The sequence below is a fragment of the Ambystoma mexicanum genome, chromosome 14, assembly GCF_040938575.1.
Source record: "Ambystoma mexicanum isolate Mex_15411 chromosome 14, UKY_AmexF1_1, whole genome shotgun sequence".
NCBI classification, from domain to species: Eukaryota; Metazoa; Chordata; class Amphibia; order Caudata; family Ambystomatidae; genus Ambystoma; species Ambystoma mexicanum.
Window position 1 is genome coordinate 3063053 of NC_090940.1, and position 19746 is coordinate 3082798.

General features: G+C 47.6%; 1 protein-coding gene across 1 annotated transcript in view; it reads left to right on the forward strand.

Annotated features, from left to right (window-relative positions):
• Positions 1–19746, forward strand: part of LOC138527545 (zinc finger protein 845-like) — a 111107-nt gene that overhangs the window by 16567 nt on the left and 74794 nt on the right. The window contains exon 2 of the mRNA XM_069638797.1: positions 931–2307. Coding sequence (XP_069494898.1) covers positions 1333–2307 — 975 coding nt within the window. The 5' untranslated portion in view covers positions 931–1332. The remainder of the gene's footprint in view (positions 1–930; positions 2308–19746) is intronic.

Sequence of the window (19746 nt, forward strand, 5' to 3'; positions counted from 1 at the left end):
ACCCTGGCCACTCCTACCGTGGTAGTTGGTGCTGGTTGACGACTGGCTACTTGCTTCCCCTGCTGACATCTGCAGACACTTTCAGAAGCCACCCTTTACCTTGGGGCCCTGAGCCGCAGGGGCTGCCCTAGGGTGTCGTTAATGAGGGTGCAACACACCAATTAGGGCCGCTGGTAGGCCTGGGGGGGCAGGATATAGCAGCACCAGGAAGCGGGCATGCCGTGGGCAGAGCACGCTACAGCCTCGCACTAAATACTTTTCAAAGCACAGAAATTATTTTCAAAAGGCTGAATGGGGTCGTGGGCGCAGAATGCGATTCACCTTGCCAAGGGTTTTGCTGGAAATGGCGCTGGTGTAGCGCTAGCAACAGGTCAGTAGGCCTGTGTTTCTGGTGGGTGCAACGCACCAATCAGGACCGGTAGGAGGTCTGGGAGGCGGGATATATCAGCACCAGGAAGCAGGCAGGCTGTGGGCCAGAGCACTCTACGGCCTTGCACTACGTGCTTTTTAAAGCACCAACATTATTTTGAAAAGGCTGAATGGGGTTGTGGTGGCAGCACTCGACTCACCTTGCAAAGGGTTTCGCTAGTAGTAGTGACTGTTTGGGGATAAAGCTCTTTTTAATCTTTTAGAGGAATATGATGTTCTAATGAAGATATTTAATGGATGAGTTTAAGTTGTTGTATATAAAGTAATTTTTGACTGTAAGTATATTACCAAAATAAGATTCCATGTTATCATTGCAGTGTGAGTGTATTTTGCTAATGTGCTGCACCTTTCTAAATCATTACCTTTGTCTTAAGCACTCTTTATTCGGAATGCGATCGGGCCCCCGTCTGATCACCTGCATCACTTCTGACTTACTATCTTAAATAGTGCAATCAGTTCATCAGTATTATGTATAATGTAACATCTCTTTTTAATTTAAAGCTGGCTGAAGCACGGATGGAAAAGGCAAGGTGGCACCACAGAATCGGCATGTTTATACGGAAGAAGGCGACACCGATCCATGGTTCCTCTGGATCTAGAAGCTATGGGGGCTAACACGATTCCTACACATGTCCATGGATGTAGCTGAAACCCTATGTTAAGTCTTCAGAAGAGTACCAGTAAACCGGGATTACATTCTTCTTAGATGTAACAAAACAACAGAGGCAAACGCGAAACCTTGTACAACTACTATGCAAGAAACCTTTCCTTTTAAAAAGATCACCAACTCTGTTAATAAGAAACCTCGGCTATCAATGTGACCCGGAAGGAAGCTTGCAGATAGACATTATCAATATTGAGTGTGTCAAAAAGTCTTCAGTGATAAACCCCATTGTACTTATCATGAAAACAAACAAAGGACAAACACTATTTCAGTGCTCTGAATGTGAGGAAGGATTTGGTCAGAAATCCCTTTTGAGTGAACATTGGCGAACACATGCAGGAAAAAAACATCAATGCTCTGAATGTCCAAAAAGATTCCATCAGAAATTCAAACTGACAGAACATAAGAGAACGCATACAGGACAAAAACCTCACCAGTGCGCTCAATGCCAGAAACGTTTCAGTCTTAAAAGCAATTTGAATCGCCACATGAGAACACACATTAGAGAAAAGTCCTATGAATGCTCTGAATGTCATAAATGCTTCAGCGAAAAGCTTAGTCTCAATCTGCATGAGAGAATACACACAGGAGAAAAGCCTTATCAATGCACGGAATGCCAGAAAAGCTTCAGCTACAGCGTCAGTCTGGTCCGACACAAGAGGATGCACAGAGGAGAAAAACCATATCGGTGCTCGGAATGCCAAAAAAGCTTTAGTCAGAAAATGTATTTGACTCAGCATGAGAGAACACACACAGGAGAAAAACCGTATAAATGCACTGAATGTCCCAAAACGTTCAGTACCAAGTTCTATCTGACTTCCCACGAGAGAACCCATACTAGAGAAACCCCTCATCAGTGCAATGAATGTGGGAAAAGTTTTGGTTATAGAAACGGTCTAACTCTACACAAGATGACACACACCGGAGAAAAGCCCTTTCACTGCACTGAATGTGACAGAGGTTTTCTTATCAAATCACATCTTACTCGTCATGAAGTTACACATACAGGGGAAAAACCTTATAAGTGCTGTGAATGCCAGAAAAGTTTTGGTGTTAAAAACCATCTGACTCAACATGAGAGAACACATACAGGGGAAAAACCTTATCAGTGTTCTGAATGTCATAGACTCTTCAATCAGATAAGCAATCTGGCTCGACATATGAAAACTCACAGGATTAAAAACATATCAGTGCCCCTGAATGTCAAATCTTCAGCATGAGTCAACAAAACAAAAAAGGAGAAAACTAGAACAGTGTACTGAATATGACAAACACTGCAGTCAGAAGATCAGTCTGAGGGCAACTTCCTACTACACCAATTAGCGTCTGCACATGTCCATTCTTGCATCCATCTAATTTTCCGATCATAAGATCACTTTTTAATATTGACGAGGCTATTTTTCCATTTCGTTCTTGTCAATGTCTAACTCAGATTGTTGGACCACCAAAGGATACTGTGTTTGGTGCAAGTGGATCATAGACCCTCACATCAGAATCAGGAGGGAACGACTAGGAAAAACAAAGACTCAGCTGGAAACAGAGATCACTGCAAAACTTACATGGAAAAAACAAGCCAGGGAGAAAGCCGAAGAAAATACTACACCCTACCCCACAATACCCCACTCTAATCAATACCTGGAAACAGGACACCCAGACACAGACGGGGGAGCATCAACCAATACTGACAACCCAAGAGGGCTCAGGGCACCGACCCCTAATAGGTTAGGGATCCCACACAAGAAACCCAGGGAGGCACCCAAAACCCCTAACTTCATCATCTCTAGTCAGGTGTTGGGAGGGGGGGGGGGGAGATCCTCACAACTTCTCATGCCGACAAACCGCACGAAAGCTACAGAGGAAAGCCACAACCCTACACAGTGCCTGTTGATTAAACTGCAAGATAATAGCCAATATACAGGATGGACAGAGCTGATGAGCACAGTAGTCCACAGCAACTAGGTAAGAAAAATTCCCAATGACCGAAGTCTAAGAACCTAATTTTCTGCATACATTTCGCTAACACAAACACATACAACCACATCTCTGCACAGCAGTCTGCATGCACTTCACCGCAATTTCAAAACAACACATAGTCATGCACAACAGCACATGGGAATTGTACCGACCCGAAAATCACACCAAAGCTCCGTGAATGGGGAAACCTGAACTGAGACTGTCAACAGGACATCACAACTCTCACTCTGCCTATTCCTGCTATACCCTACTAACTATACCCCCCCAGACTCTTCTTTCTGAACCCCCACAGGGCCAGGGAACCATTCCAATGGTGATAGAGCGCGGGACAAGTGCCCTTTAACCTTAACATTTCCTTAGATTACAGCGGCTCATTTACTGTATTCCAAAGAGTGAAACTACATTTGTCAAAAGGTCATTATAGTGTTTTGTCATTTTTCACCAACCCTTGTTTCCTCAAAACACATCACCTGTCCAATTGATCTACTTGTAATCCAGATTTTAGTTTGATTTTTAAAATGTTTGTTTTCCAAACAAGAGGGCTGAACTATGCCTAGAGACTCGCCTGTGCTAGTCTGTTCTGTTCTTGCATGGATGGATGTTTCCAGTGGCATATTTGGATGTAAGATCAACGCTGAGCCGATTGCCTTCATTGGGCTTTATTATGATGGTGGTCATGGTGAGTACATCATGTGGTATTTACAATACCGCTTTCTGTTTAAAATGCCACTTATTATGGGTTTGCGTCACACGTGAAGGTGACTGCATGAAGTACATATAAAGTTCTGTGTGGGGTAAATGTGCATTATTTACAGAATGCAACACTTTCTATGTGCCGCAGGTGGCAGAAGTCCTATGTCATTCCAACTCAAAATACGGTGGTATTCTACAAAATGTGAGATATGTGAAGTCTTCTGAATACTAGCACTATACTGCACTCTTTATGAGGCCCTTTGTGTTTTGTCTAATGGCCCCCCATTTCAGAATGGTTCCTGTCTTGCATCTCCCAGTAGCTTGCCTGAAGGGAAATATGTGAACAGGGATAGACATGTAAGGCCACTTTCCTCAGAGCTTTACTCAGGTACAGATGTCTGCATGATATGTGACAAAGACCCAGAAACCCTGGTGCATATGTACTGGACATGGAAAACCTAAGCCGACTGCGCTCTGATATCTACCAAAAAGGACCAAGACGCTCGAGGGATCAATCATTCCATTTCTGCTGCACTTGGTGCAACATATGTCTCCACATTCTTGAACACATATGACGCGTTGTAGTCCATGATAGTCATTACATAGAAGAACATCAAATTCTCCCCATTTGGAAGGCAGCAATATAGAGTAAGAAGACATGGGCACATTTTCACGTTTTTGAAATCTTTTTTCAGAGTTCAAAGCGAATTGTGAAAAGTATGAACATATTTAATCAATGTTCCTGGACTGTTATGAAACCTAAGCTATTTTGTTATCTTGCCTTTAATTAGAGTAAAGCTGTACCTCTCCATTACTACCCTATATTCCTGTATCCTTCCCCTTCCTTCCTAACCCACCCCTTTCTGGCTTTCAACCAATAGGCTTGCTGCAAGGCTGTTTCTAGCATATGTTTTCAAAAATGTTGTTGGTTGTTAAGTGCATATAGGTGTTTATGTGCAAGTTTTTACATTATTTCCTGCTCGGCAGATTTCAATCTTGTACCTAATATTCTCAATAAAGGTCAATACAATCAATCTGCCTCAGTGATAGAAAACACAATAACAAACACATATATGTGCACACACACACACACACACACACACACCCCCCATCACAGTGTGCTCCTTGTGAGAAGAATGTGCATGTGTATGACACAGACACTCTATTATAGTTAAGATTTATGTGGGATTTCTCCAAGGTGGAGACTGGATCTATAACCTTGTTTTCAGTACAGACTCTCTTTTCTGGTGTTTAGTTTAGACTGCAGACTTTTGCTGGTTCACCTTCTCATGTGACTCATGGGTTTAGCCCCACTCCCTGCGGTAAGTTCAGGTTTCGCTCTTAGTTTTTCTTCCCTTTTCTGCATCTCCCATTCCTGGGATTCACTTCTCTGTATTGTGCTTCAGGTTCTGGTTCTCTGCTGTTTTCTTCTTCCTGCACCTATTAGTGATCTGTTTGTTTTGTTCCTGGAGATTTCCTCTGTCCTCTCCCTCTCCCCGATGCTTTTTTATTCATATTCGTAAGGGCTTCTATTCTTGTCCATCTTTGGAAGCTTTTTTTCATTTTCTTTCTCTATGGTTCTCCTCTGCTGCCTTCTCTGGGATCTTTCTCTTGTTTCCTCTCTTGCAGTCCTCTTCTCTGCCTCTCTTAAGGGTGTTGGTTCTTGCTCGATTCCCGTCCCTGAGGATCTTTCTCTTGCTTTCTCGCTTCGTGCTCTCTTGTTTTTACCTTTCCTCATGATTTTGTTCTCACTATATTTCTTTCAGCGGGCTTCTCCTCCACCCGCCCCTCTCTGGGATCTTTCTTGTGTTTACTGTCTTAAGGGTTTCCTTCTTCTTACCCCTCTCTCCTGTCTTAAGAGTTTCCTTCTTCTTACCCCTCTCTGCTGTCTTAAGGGTTTCCTTCTTCCTACCCCTCTCTGCTGTCTTAAGGATTCCCTTCTTCTTACCCCTATCTGCTGTCTTAAGGGCTTCCTTCTTCTTACCCCTCTCTGCTGTCTTAAGAGTTTCCTTCTTCTTACCCCTCTCTGCTGTCTTAAGGGTTCCCTTCTTCTTACCCCTCTCTGCTGTCTTAAGGGTTCCCTTCTTCTTACCCCTCTCTGCTGTCTTAAGGGTTTCCTTCTTCTTACCCCTCTCTGCTGTCTTAAGAGTTTCCTTCTTCTTACCCCTCTCTGCTGTCTTAAGGGTTCCCTTCTTCTTACCCCTCTCTGCTGTCTTAAGGGTTCCCTTCTTCTTACCCCTCTCTGCTGTCTTAAGAGTGTCCTCCTCTTCCTACCCCTCTCTGCTGTCTTAAGGGTTTCCTTCTTCTTACCCCTCTCTGCTGTCTTAAGGGTTTCCTTCTTCTTCTTACCCCTCTCTGCTGTCTTAAGGGTTCCCTTCTTCTTACCCCTCTCTGCTGTCTTAAGGATTTCCTTCTTCTTCTTACCCCTCTCTGCTGTCTTAAGAGTTTCCTTCTTCTTACCCCTCTTTTTACCCATCTCTGCTGTCTTAAGTGTCCTTCTTCTTACCCCTCTCTGCTGTCGTAAGAGTTTCCTTCTTCTTCTTACCCCTCTCTGCTGTTTTAAGGGTTTCCTTCTTCTTCTTACCCCTCTCTGGAACCTTTTTGTCATCCAACCCTTGGAGTTCTCTTCTTGCCCCTCTCTGGGGATTGGTCCCTATTGGTTCCCCTCTCTGTGTCAGTCTTCCTTGTGCCCCACTTCACCTTTACCCAAGTATATTGTATTAAATCTTGTGTTTGTAACTTGGCCTTGTCTTCCTTGGGATCCTGGCCCAGGGTTGCCTTTCTTGAATATACCATCCGCTTTCTTATTCTCTCCTGCCACTTTCTGAATTCTGCTTGTGTAGCTCATCCTTCATTTTTTAAGGAGGCACACTCCTTTTTGGTTGGTGCCAGTTTTCATGACCCCTTAATGCTGTCTTCCTTTACTGTGTTCTGAGGTAATCACCAACCAGGTTGTCGTCGTCCTCCAGATCTACTTGGTTTCTTTGCATATGTATCTTTCCTCTCCATCTTTTCCCCTGGCAATCCTCCTCTGCCAAATGCTGAACTTCCCCCTTCTTGGAGCTTTATTTTATTTTTTGTTCATTTAATACCAGCGAGCGTTTTCTAAGCGTGGGATCGGCATTCAAGCCTGTGTTGCGCTTCATTGTCTTGCTTTCAAGATACCCGTGTTGCCCCTGAGCGATCCTTCCTTCCCAAAGGGGAGCTTCTCATGGATTCATCCAGGCATGCCTCCTCTCTCCGCCATATTCTCCCAGTAGGCTTCCTTCTGTGTCTTGCTCCAGATTGTCGATGCCTCTGTTTCTCTTTGGATGACTGTCAGGATCGCAGATGTTGCTTACGTACAGTGTCTCCTGAATGGAGGGGGACTTTCCTCCCAAAGACATTGTCTCTGGATATGAACAAGAATGCAGGCAACAAAGGATTCAGGTGAAAAGGCGGGAATGCACCGCCAGGGTATCCAGGCTAAATAAAACAAGATAGCAAGCCAACGCGGGTGACGAGCACACGATCCAATGGGATCTAACCCATTAATTTCAAATAACGGACAAATGTGACATTGGAAAATGGCGGTATCCACTGTTGATAATTATACACGCATACTAAATGCCCTGATTTGAAAAAGGCGGCTAACGCTGAAACACGTGTCATCATAAAGGGCCCTTTTTGTTCGTTTTGTGCATTAAATTCTAATGTGTTAAACTAAGCTGCGCAGATCCACCTGAGTGTTTTTGTTGGCTAAGAAAAACAAGAGACAATAGGTTAGGAATGATTCAGGGTTCCCTGTCTTTTCTTTGATACCCCCAGTACCTGTTCTTACATGTGGTGCAAGTAATTCCGCAGGAAATCCTAAACTGTCTGCTTGGAGAGAAGGAAGTCTGTAGGTCAGGAAACCACCCGACCACCAGGTGCCAGCGGGTCGAGGGTTAGTAAACAAACATTTTGAAGGGGCCTGACCCGACGGCACGAGGACGCTAAACTACGTGAAGGCAGGAAAGCACAACTGAAGAAACCCAAGTATAGGCTGGAGGATAAATTCCAAAGCACTGCAAATCCACAAATTCAGAAGGAAGATTGTCCAGATCATCGAAACATATAAAGTCGGTTTGTCCGCGGCATACACAAATGTGCACCAGGAAAGAGCAGGGAATGCAGAGTAAGCAGTAAGTCAAGGGCCAGGCAGGGTTGTTTAGCAGCAGGCAATCAGTAGATAAATAACACAGTAATCCGATAGCAAGTTCAATAATACAAAAAAAGCTCTGATACACAATAGTAAACAGGACCACGATATAGCTGTCTGAAATCGACTTTTGTTCCTTCCATGTTCTCCGGCCCCCGGTGTTCCGGGTTTCCTAATGATGTCACATGTCGTTGACATTCGACGTGTGAGGTGGGCTGCGTCAGTGGGCTGGCGGTGCCATGATGGCCGCTGCGTGATCTGCCATGGCAACCTCCGGCTGGGATGCCTGCGTCGGGCGTAGATGGGAACTTTCATCTGGTCATCTTGTCAGCTTATCTTCCAAAGTGCCAGACTCTATTTCCCATCTCTAGCTTTCTCCTGGTTCGCCCCCCTGCTGCCCCGCTGGAGAAAGGGAATCTGGAATGCAAATGCCTTTCTTCCACTCGGGGCTTCCCTCCATGCCTGAAGGATGGGTCTCATGTTGCACTTGGGAATGTTCCAGGCCTGGGCCGGGATGAATGGCAGCACTGGTTCTCTTTCTGAGCCTTCAGGAGGCCTAGGTGTCCTCTCCAATGAATGCTTTTATGCTGTGCCAAATCACCACTGTATTACTTTCAGAGCACCTAGGCTAATCTGGGGAGTGGCATATTGGGGTAGCCAGACCTTAGTCCGTAGAAGCAAAATGAGCAGCGGTGATCCATGGATAGGAAAAGAAGGAATAGACGCTGGAATCACAAGGGAGGGGGGATGGCAGGGGAAGAATGTCTTGCGATAGCATGGATGCATGTCAGTCCCCTGCAGAAGAAAAGGCATGTACTAAAGTCATGTGTGTTTCCTAGGCAGGTTTGGAGAATTGGAAGATACTACACAATGTAGTGTTTGGATGCATGAGGGGCTCAAGAGTGTGGTCTGTCAATCAGAAAAGGTGTGTGGCATTGGTTGCCGGCGCCATGCATTTAAATTTTACTGTGGGTGATTTCAGTGCTTTAATTGGCGTGAAAGATCGAGGGGAGCTATAACCGTGAGGTGTTGGCCAAAATGATGGGCATGGTCTGAAGTGTGCCCAGCATGGGACAATCAAAGTTAGTTGGCTTTCCTCGCTGCCAGGTTGCTTTTTTTTTATTGTCTAGTGCTGGGGATTCTAACCCGCGCCATGCCGGTGACAAGCCAGTGCCGAATCACACTGCGCTATTTCATAGCTGCTCCGTTTCTTTTGTTTCATTCAATAGGCTACTTGACACATAAAGCGCATTATGGGGTTTATTTGTCAAGCAGTCTATTGAATGAAACAAAAGAAATACAGCATCTCTGCAATAGCACAGTTCAATGTGACACTGTTTTTTCACTGAAAGGACTTGGGTTCGAATCCCCAGCAGAGAACAATACAAAAAAAGTGGTTTTCCTCACTGTTGGGTTAATCGTGCGGGTGGCAGGAGGCGGGGGAGCCCCAGCTCGATCAAAGTTTCAAGAATCCAGCTAGCCCCAGCCCACTTAAAGCCTGGTGTGATTCCAAGAATACTAGTTCCAGCACTGCCAAACCTCAGGGTCCAGAGTGACCTAATCAAGAATTGACTGTGTATTAGAGGGGAAGTCTTGGATAACAAAGGATAGTGTTTGAATACCTTCTATATTGACTGGCAACTGGATGTGATGAATCTGATGGTGTCATCACTCCTTTCTCTGATAAAGCCTCCGCCCATGTCGCCAGGAGACGGCAGCCACTACCTGATCTTGACACTGGGGGTGGCTATGTGAGTAAGGACCATCTGCGGGAGGTGACTCTCGCAGAGACCAGAGGACATCATTGGTGAAAGTTGCATGCCCCACCTTCCCTATGCCATAATGGCATACTGTTACACTCCTCCCCAAATTCTATGTAGATGTACTTTTGTTACTACCCAAACTCCCATGATGGATAGTATGTGGACCACTGACACGAGAAAGATTCACAGAGTAATGAAGATTTACGAGACCCAGAAGACCAACGCAGCAAACTACTTGTTGGAAGATGAATAATCAAGCAGGGAAGTTTAAATACGGCCCGGCTACACCCGACCGTGAAAAGGCGCAGGAGAAGGGGAGAGGAGACCTGCAGTTGCTGAACCGTAGCATGACCCGCAGCAACGCTGAGTACCAAGATGGGAGAGAACATGCCGTGACAGGCGTAGTGACGGTGAATTCGAACGAGGAAAGGAGAAGCCTGGGTTCGGGCGGCTCACAGCTGAGAGAGAGAGAGCAGCAGAAACCGTGCACCACAGAAAGAGAGACAGCAAGGGTACAGCGCTCAAACGGGCATACACGAAGTCAGTATCCGGGCTGCCAGCACGTGTACCTCTCCATAGGAATATCACAAACTGAAGGGAAACGATTAGAGGGGAGGCCATAAGTTACCTATGAACCTGGAGAGCACAGGTGGGTTACCGGAAGGCCTAATAAAATTAGTTGCTGCTTGACAACACGACGAGAGGCCAAAAGCAAAGCTACTAAAGAAATAAAAGGTTTTTTAAAACAAGTCACAAGTGGGTTATTCAACCCCAACCTTAAAGAGAAAGTTATTTGTGTGATAAAGTCCTGGCAAGGAAGTATACCAGGTGAAGCTAAGTAGTGGCCTAACGGCGTCCTGGTGGGAAAGTGTACCAGGTGAAGGCAAAATGAAGTGTTTGTGTAACAAGTCCTGGCAAGGAAGCATACCAGGTGAAGCTAAGTAGTGGTGTAACAGCGTCCTGGTGGGAGAGTATACCAGGTGAAGGTAAAATGAAGTGTTTGTGTAACAAGTCCTGGCAAGGAAGTATACCAGGTGAAGCTAAGTAGTGGTCTAACAGCGTCCTGGTGGGAAAGTGTACCAGGTGAAGGTAAAATGAAGTGCTTGTGTAACAAGTCCTGGCAGGACAGTAGACCAGGTGAAGCTAAGTAGTGGTGTAACAGCGTCCTGGTGGGAGAGTATACCAGGTGAAGGTAAAATTAAGTGTTTGTGTAACAAGTCCTGGCAAGGAAGCATACCAGGTGAAGCTAAGTAGTGGTGTAACAGCGTCCTGGTGGGAGAGTATACCAGGTGAAGGTAAAATGAAGTGTTTGTGTAACAAGTCCTGGCAAGGAAGTATACCAGGTGAAGCTAAGTAGTGGTCTAACAGCGTCCTGGTGGGAAAGTGTACCAGGTGAAGGTAAAATGAAGTGCTTGTGTAACAAGTCCTGGCAGGACAGTAGACCAGGTGAAGCTAAGTAGTGGTATAACAGCGTCCTGGTGGGAAAGTGTACCAGGTGAAGGTAAAATGAAGTGTTTGTGTAACAAGTCCTGGCAAGGAAGTATACCAGGTGAAGCTAAGTAGTGGTCTAACAGCGTCCTGGTGGGAAAGTGTACCAGGTGAAGGTAAAATGAAGTGCTTGTGTAACAAGTCCTGGCAGGACAGTAGACCAGGTGAAGCTAAGTAGTGGTCTAACAGCGTCCTGGTGGGAAAGTGTACCAGGTGAAGGTAAAATGAAGTGTTTGTGTAACAAGTCCTGGCAGGACAGTAGACCAGGTGAAGATCAATAGAGAAATGCGTTCCAAAGAATCTCGAGCAAGGTAATGCCCTTGGGATGATGAGCTTGTGGGAAAGTATATAAAGGAAAGGAAAGTCATTAGGAAGAGACATACCCTCAGGATTTGGAACAGGTTAAAAGATGGAGAGAGAGCCTGGGGGCAGGAACTGTTCCCCAAGAAAAGCAAAGATACCAAGGGGGGAGAGAAAGCCTCATGGAACCGGATCATTCTTTTTGAACTTGTGATATTGGAACAAGGAATCTGGGGGAGGAAGTTATTCTCTGGAACTTTGAACATTGTTCATTGGAACCCTTTTCGTTGGATTTGAACTTTTGTGTTGAAATTGAACATTTGGGCACTTTTAAAAAGTAAGAGACAATGGGGTCATCACAAGTTGGGCGGATGGGTAAAATGCGGCAGTAACGCTATTAGCACTGCCTTTACTGTTGCGTCCAATCTCGAGTTGGGCGTAAAGTGGGAGTTTTACTTCCAGCTTTTTGCTTGAGGTAAAAATCTCCCCTTTCTGGCCATTTTTGGCGCTATTAGTGTAGTGCTTACTGCACCGGCACTAATAGCGCCAAGAATGTCCCTTTGGGTCCAATGGACCCATTGGGAATGGGGACTAACAGCACCACCGGAACTCAGGATTCGGCGCAAATTATGACAGAGTTGCGGTAACACTAATAGCATTGGGCGGCATTCCGGCGCAATTAGTGCTGGGATACCACCCAATTGTGAGGGAGCCCAATATCCTTTACATCTTAGGGTTTATTTAGAGTGGGAGGCCCGAATAGGGTCACGGTACCAGGATATACTTTTTGTTGGATATCTTGACACCGGACAGACCCATTTGGTTTGGTTGAGGTTGGAAAATTCCTCCTAGATTAGGGTTAGTGAGGTATTTTCCAACCCCCATTTGTTTTAATAAAAATTTGAAGCAAAAAACATGACTCCTCTGTGTCCGGGTCTCATTACTGGCTCCTCACATAGAGAATGGGCTCCATTACGACCCTGGCGGTAAGTACCGAACATTACCGCCATGGCGTAATTAACGTTTACGCCATGGCCGGATGCCGTAAAATGCGGCTCATTCCGACCCATCGCGCACGAGCATTACGCCATGGCGGTAATGTCAAGAACGCAATGGCGTAAAAGACCCCAAAACGGCCCCTACCGGCATCGTACGCTGCGCAAGGTGCACTACCGCCACCCATTTTAGCGGTCACCGCAATTAGCGGTGACCGCAAATAGCGGTCCCCGGAAATAGGCGGAAGCGGAAGTAGCGTCATCGCGGCGGAACGGGAAAGAGCACGGCGGCCATCTTTAAAAACACAATCCATTGCCATCCTCCCCAACCATAAAACATCTGACCCTGAGACCCATCCAAACCCATCACACAACCAAAATCTGGTGAATCATTGCCATTCCAATGTCCGCAGACCCATCAATAACGCTATCCCTCCTTTGCCCCACCACAGGCTCCGAATCCAACCACGAGGATGAGGACACCCCTGCCTCAAAAGCAGCCAAGAGGGCCAGGACCACCATGCATAGACCCTCCACCTCAGCTGCAGTGAGGAAGACATCGCAGCAGGCAGAATCATCTGCCAGCACACAGGACGGCCCACCGACAGGCACCCCAGCAGGCAGCATGCCAGCACCTGCAGCACCACACGTCCCCACAATCTTGGCCACTGAAGGCACCGTTTCTGCAGGGAGCAGAAGCATAGGGGAAACTGCTGCCATAGCAGCATGCTCAGACACTGACACTGATGAGCCCGATGTAGGACGCCCCACTGAGCAGCTACATTCCCCCTGTCTGTACCGGGGCAGCCCCCATGAGGAGCCCACACAGGGGCATCCAGGGGAAGGGGACTGGCCTCCCACCCCATGCCCTGCAGAAAGTCTGCAGGAGGTGAGCAGCCCCTTCGTGACACCATCTGGAATGGGCATGGCCCAGCAGAGTGAACTTTCCCTTGAGGAGATTGTTTTACGTCAGCAACAACTGTCCACGCTCCTCAATGAGCATGCTGCGGAATGTGGGGGGGCTAGGGTAGCCATAGAACAATCCACGGAGACCCTAAGGGCCGAAATAGAGCGCAGTACGGAGACCCTGAGGGCTGCAATGGAGTCCACCTCAAGGGACATTTGCGGGGAACTTGCCGCCATGTGCCTTGTGCTCACAGAGCTGTCCCACACCCTTCAGGACATGTGTGCCCTTGAGCAGCCAGGGATATCCTCCACTGCAAGTTCTGCCCAGAGCAGCCCTGTCCGACGATCAGGACGGAACCTGCGCTCCACAGGCAGGGGTGCCCCGGGGGCCGGGAGAGGGGGCATGCAATAGCGTGTGTCCACTGTCACAGGCATCTTTAGCCACTCACAGGGTGTGTGTTGGGGTGTTCAAGGGTGAGGGTGTGTGTTGGGGTGTTCAGGGGGGAGGGGGGAGGGGGTGTGTTGGGGTGTTCAGGGGGAGGGGGGAGGGGGTGTTGCACAACAATTTACAATTTAAATACACATTTTCCTTTTTCCCAAATCACATGTGTGGACATTTTCATTGCGTATGTGTGCTTTATTGGTGTACAGTCCACAGTGTGCATGTCCCAGAGACACACAGTGCCCCAAGTGCCGTCTCCATGTGATACACACCAGCCGTGTGTGCTAGAAGCATTGGTTGATGATATCTTGACGCATTTCACGCCCCTCCTGTGCATCGCCTCCTCCATGAGGTGCGGCCCCATCTGCACCCTCCTCATCCTCATCGTCAGATGGTTGCATTTCTGCGTCAGGGGGCAGGGGCACATTTCGTCTGACGCACATATTGTGTAGCATGACACATGCCATGACCATCTTTGCCACCTTCTCATGGCGGTACAGGAGTGCACCACCAGACCTGCTGAGGCAGCGAAACCGTGCCTTCAATAGGCCGAATGCCTGCTCAATGACCACACGATTACGTGTATGTGCATGGCTGAAGTCCTCCTCATGCTGGTTCTGTGGGTTCCGGACTGGTGTAAGGAGCCACCTCTTCAGGGGATAGCCTGCATCACCTGTATGTGGGCGAGAATGTATGTGTCAGTCATGACGTCTAATTCAGAACATGATGTGCCACCATGGCTTGCATCCTAATGTTACTTTGAACCACTTCTAAATGCACTAATTGATTCACACTATGCGACCCGTATATGCTCATGGCTCTCATGGCCTGTTTTGCATGCCATCAACCAATGTATGCAGAGGGCTCGAGTGCCTTGTGAGTGCCCATCCACTGTGTTCGGTCATGCCGTTTGTTTTGGTGGCCTGGCACGTGTCCTGTGATGTCAATGCTCATATCATTGCAACATTGCTGTCGGCCTCATCATGACCCCAGTGAGCAATACTGATGTTGATAGGGACATTTTGGGCGCCCTGCTGTCTGCGTAATGGTGTGTTGATGTTTCTGTCCGTCATGTGCCTCCTTCGTGCGCAGTTATGGGGGGACAGGCCTTTCGGTTGATGGTGTTTGTTGACGTGCATGTAGGTGCATTTCGTTGAAGTCAATGTGGTCTGAATTGGTACAATGCACTTGCAGATGGTTGTGTCATGGTTGGGACACAACCTCATTCACATGGTAGGGCTGCATACATCAGGTATTGGGTTGACTGGTGTTGGGTGTAGTTTGGGTTGCTTTAGGGTATGATCTGGCTCCGTTGTCTCTGCTACTCACAGGCAGGTGGAGTATGCATCATCCCCCCCCCTTTAAGCCAGGTGGAGTATGCATCATTCCCCCCCTTTCAGCCAGGTGGAGTATGCATCATTCCCCCCCTTTCAGCCAGGTGGAGTATGCATCATTCCCCCCCCCTTACAGCCAGGTGGAGTATGCATCATCCCCCCCCCCCTTTCAGCCAGGTGGAGTATGCATTGGTACGTCGTTCACCTACCCACTTCACATTCCCATGGTCATGACATTAGACTCACCGAGTAGCCAGGATCGTGGGCCTGCATGTTGCTCCATGTAGCGTGGTATTGTGGAGTTCCTCAGGACCATTGAATCATGGGTTGATCCGGGGAATCGGGCACAACAATGTGTGATGATCTTGTTGGAGTCACAGACCATTTGCACGGTGATTGAGTGGAATTGTTTCCGGTTGCGGTACGGTACCTCCATGGCACGTGGAACCACCAATTCAACATGGGTGCAGTCGATGGCACCAATGCAACCAGGTATGCCGGCTAGTGCATGGAAACCCACTTTGGTGTTTGCAATCTCCTGGGCAGTCCGTGGTAATGAGATGTGGTCGTCTGTGTGCTTGAGGAGGGCATCGAGCACTTGGATAAGCGTACGTGAGAATAATGGTTGTGAAATGCCATGCAATTGCCCCACTGTGTGCTGGTAGGTGCCTGTGGCCAGGAAGTGGAGTACAGACACTACCTTCAGTAGGGGTGGGATGGCGGTTGGTGTTTCTATCATGCTGACGATGTCGTTGTGTGTCATGTCTACTATGGCGGTGATGGTGTCCCGGTCCAAACGGTACAGGGTGTGTATCTGCTCAGCAGTGAGGTTGAATGGACTGGCTCTGATGCGTGGGATTGGGGGCTGCCTGCGTGGAGGCACTGGCTGTGCTTGTGGGGCTTGCTGGCCCTGCCTTGCCCTCCTTCTCCTCCTGCGTCTCCTCTGTGCTGCCTGTTGTTGTTGTTGTTGTTGTTGTAGTAGCACTTGCATTGCTATCAGGTCCTCCAGCCCCAACATTGCTAGTCCTATTGGTATCATTGTGGAGTGTGACTGGGTGTGGGAAGGGGTGGGGTGTGCTCTTTTTGTACTTCCTGAGTCTGTATTGCCTCCACCTGTGCTGTTCCTGTGCACCTGTGGCAGCTGGATTCACTTTACATGGCCATTTACGGTTGGTTCGCGATGGCGTAATTAGCACCATGGCGGTAAGGAACCTAACGGGCTGGGTGATGGCGTTAGGTGCATGTCCGCTTGGGTCGGCATTCGCGTGCCTTTCCGCCATGCCGGTAATTACGGTGTGGGAGGTCGCGTGCGCGCGTCCTTGGAGCAGTTAGCGGCAGCGTTAACTACGATGCCGCTAATGGCATCGTAGTTAACGGTCACGGGTCAGAATCGGACCTGGCGGAAAACGATGGCGGTAATCATTTACCGCCATCGTTTTTCACTTACCGCCAGGGTCGTAATGAGGCCCAATGAGTTCTAATAGTTAATCTAGAGAATTAAATACATTATATCAATATGAATACAAAATAAATAATTAACAAAGAGGCCTACATTGTGCACCTTATAGTCAGCCAGGGCACTCCACTCCCTTAACTAGGGAGGTGCCATTTATCCTGCAAGAGCAACTGAACGGGTGTACGTTTTAGTAAAGGCGCTTACCTGTGCACTGCAGAAGCAAAAGAAAGAAAGGACCAGCCATGCAAACATGTAACTGTGGGGCACCATGGTGGGAGAGCGGGGAAGGGAGAGGAGGCAAGCCCTATCCCACAAGTTCATGGCTTCTCCACAAGGGGAACCCTCCAGGCTCTTGAGAAGTGGGGGCTGTGTAATGTCAGTGCCCCAAGATTGGAATACCCCCCCATATGCTGTTCCCGCGTTTCGCACCAATGAACCAATCCCTGTACATCTCAGGCTGCCCGTGAGCTCTGGGCTCCCACAGAATGTGTGAAACTGCTATTGGTTTACAGACTTCTAGTTGCCACCTTTACTTTCCCACACCCTTGCTAAGTTATCCAGAACTACTCCATTGCAGTTGCTGAAAACTGAACGCTCGCCCAGGCTAGAAACCTGCTGAATGATGTGACCGTACATATGTGGCGTATTCAATAGTCCAAGAATATGGACTCCGACTTTGCAGATCAGTCCACCATCTTGGAGTGGGGTACGCAAGTTTGGCAATGTTAACTTCTTGTCACTGGACTTCTTTATTAATATTTCTGTGCATGGGTGACACTGTTCAATGCAGAGACACAAGGTGGGTGGGTGCGTGGGTGGGGGGGTAGGACCGGAAGCATGTACCCTCCCTCGGGGTGTCATTCATGCAGAGCTGAATCCTTGGGTCCCGGTGGAATTGAGCATGAATGGTGTAATAATTACTGAAGACTACGGCCTCATTGCAAGTGTGGCGGAGCGGGAAACAATTGGCGGTAACTGAATTACTGTCAATGTACCCCCTCTGCCATACTAGTATGGCCCTGGATTGGAGGATTTTCTCTGCCAGAAAATCAGCAAAATTGGATGTTAAAGAATTGGCATTTCGACTGCCACTTGTACCGCCACTGGTGGTAATTCAGTTGGGCAGTATTCCGGCAGATTTGCTGCCAGAATACCAGCCAACTCGTAATGAGACCCTAAATGTAATAAATTGTGGAGTACTCCCTGACCCTCCAGCTAAGATCTATCTGCTGAACTGCTTAGAGAGGGGTGGGCATCCCTGTAATTATGTAAAAAGGGTAACGTTCCTTATACCATGAACGAGGCAGGGAATTTAAATGGCACACTGCCAGACCAAAGGAAACATGTAGAATGTAGGGTGCTTCCTGGAGATGCAAATGCCCAGTTCGGAGCTACGTAGTTCCAACAGAAAGGCTCCAATCCTCAAGCATCTGCCCCACTTCCAGGGCAAGTGCTTCTTACCCCCTCCCCTCCACACACCAGGAGAAATGGTGTTCTGCGTGCACGTGGAGAATCGAGGATGTGGGCGACTTTTTATACCTGGCTGTTAGCTTGCAACTTGAAATGTTCCCCCTCAAACCTTTTAAGGTGGTACCTAGGGATTTGAAGATGGTTCTCCTTCCAGCTGGGAGCCAAGCTAGTGAGATACATGTTCCCTTAAGGTGGTACCTAGGGATTTGAAGATGGTTCTCCTTCCAGCTGGGAGCCAAGCTAGTGAGATATATGCTCCCTTAAGCTGGTACCTAGGGATTTGAAGATGGTTCCCCTTCCAGCTGGGAGCCAAGCTAGTGAGATATATGCTCCCTTAAGGTGGTACCTAGGGATTTGAAGATGGTTCTCCTTCCAGCTGGGAGCCAAGCTAGTGAGATATATGCTCCCTTATGGTGCTACCTAGGGATTTGAAGATGGTTCCCCTTCCAGCTGGGAGCCAAGCTAGTGAGATATATGCTCCCTTAAGGTGGTACCTAGGGATTTGAAGATGGTTCTCCTTCCAGCTGGGAGCCAAGCTAGTGAGATATATGCCCCCTTAAGGTGGTACCTAGGGATTTGAAGATGGTTCTCCTTCCAGCTGGGAGCCAAGCTAGTGAGATATATGCTCCCTTAAGGTGGTACCTAGGGATTTGAAGATGGTTCTCCTTCCAGCTGGGAGCCAAGCTAGTGAGATACATGTTCCCTTAAACTGGTACCTAGGGATTTGAAGATGGTTCTCCTTCCAGCTGGGAGCCAAGCTAGTGAGATACATGCTCCCTTAAGGTGGTACCTAGGGATTTGAAGATGGTTCTCCTTCCAGCTGGGAGCCAAGCTAGTGAGATACATGTTCCCTTAAACTGGTACCTAGGGATTTGAAGATGGTTCTCCTTCCAGCTGGGAGCCAAGCTAGTGAGATATATGCTCCCTTAAGGTGGTACCTAGGGATTTGAAGATGGTTCTCCTTCCAGCTGGGAGCCAAGCTAGTGAGATATATGTTCCCTTGTGGTGGTACCTAGGGATTTGAAGATGGTTCTCCTTCCAGCTGGGAGCCAAGCTAGTGAGATACATGTTCCCTTAAACTGGTACCTAGGGATTTGAAGATGGTTCTCCTTCCAGCTGGGAGCCAAGCTAGTGAGATACATGTTCCCTTAAGGTGGTACCTAGGGATTTATTTATTTATTAATTAAATTTGTATAGCGCACATGCAGCCCTCGGGCATTGTGGCGCTGTTTCTTGTAGGGATCTTAGTTACAGGGAGGGGTAAGAGGGATACATGACAACAATCCTGTTTTGGTTACATCGCATGAATGAATACTTTCTTAGATACAGGACAGGAATCTTCTGTTAGTTGCATAAGGTACTTTCTTAGTTAAATGACAGGCATACTTATCTTTTACGTTATGATAACAGTTAGTTTGTTACATTTACAAGAATACTTTTATAGTGGCATGGCAGGCATACTTTCTTAGTTACAGCATAGGACAGCTTACTTAGTCACAATATGGTAGTACATTTTGGCTATATCACAGGAATCATGGTTACAATTCAGGAACATTGATGGTTTGCAAGGCGGCGGCCTTACCAGAGGCACATGTACATGATGGAGAAAGGAGGAGGGGGGCGGCTACATCCTCTCTGGCGGTTGTAGAGTT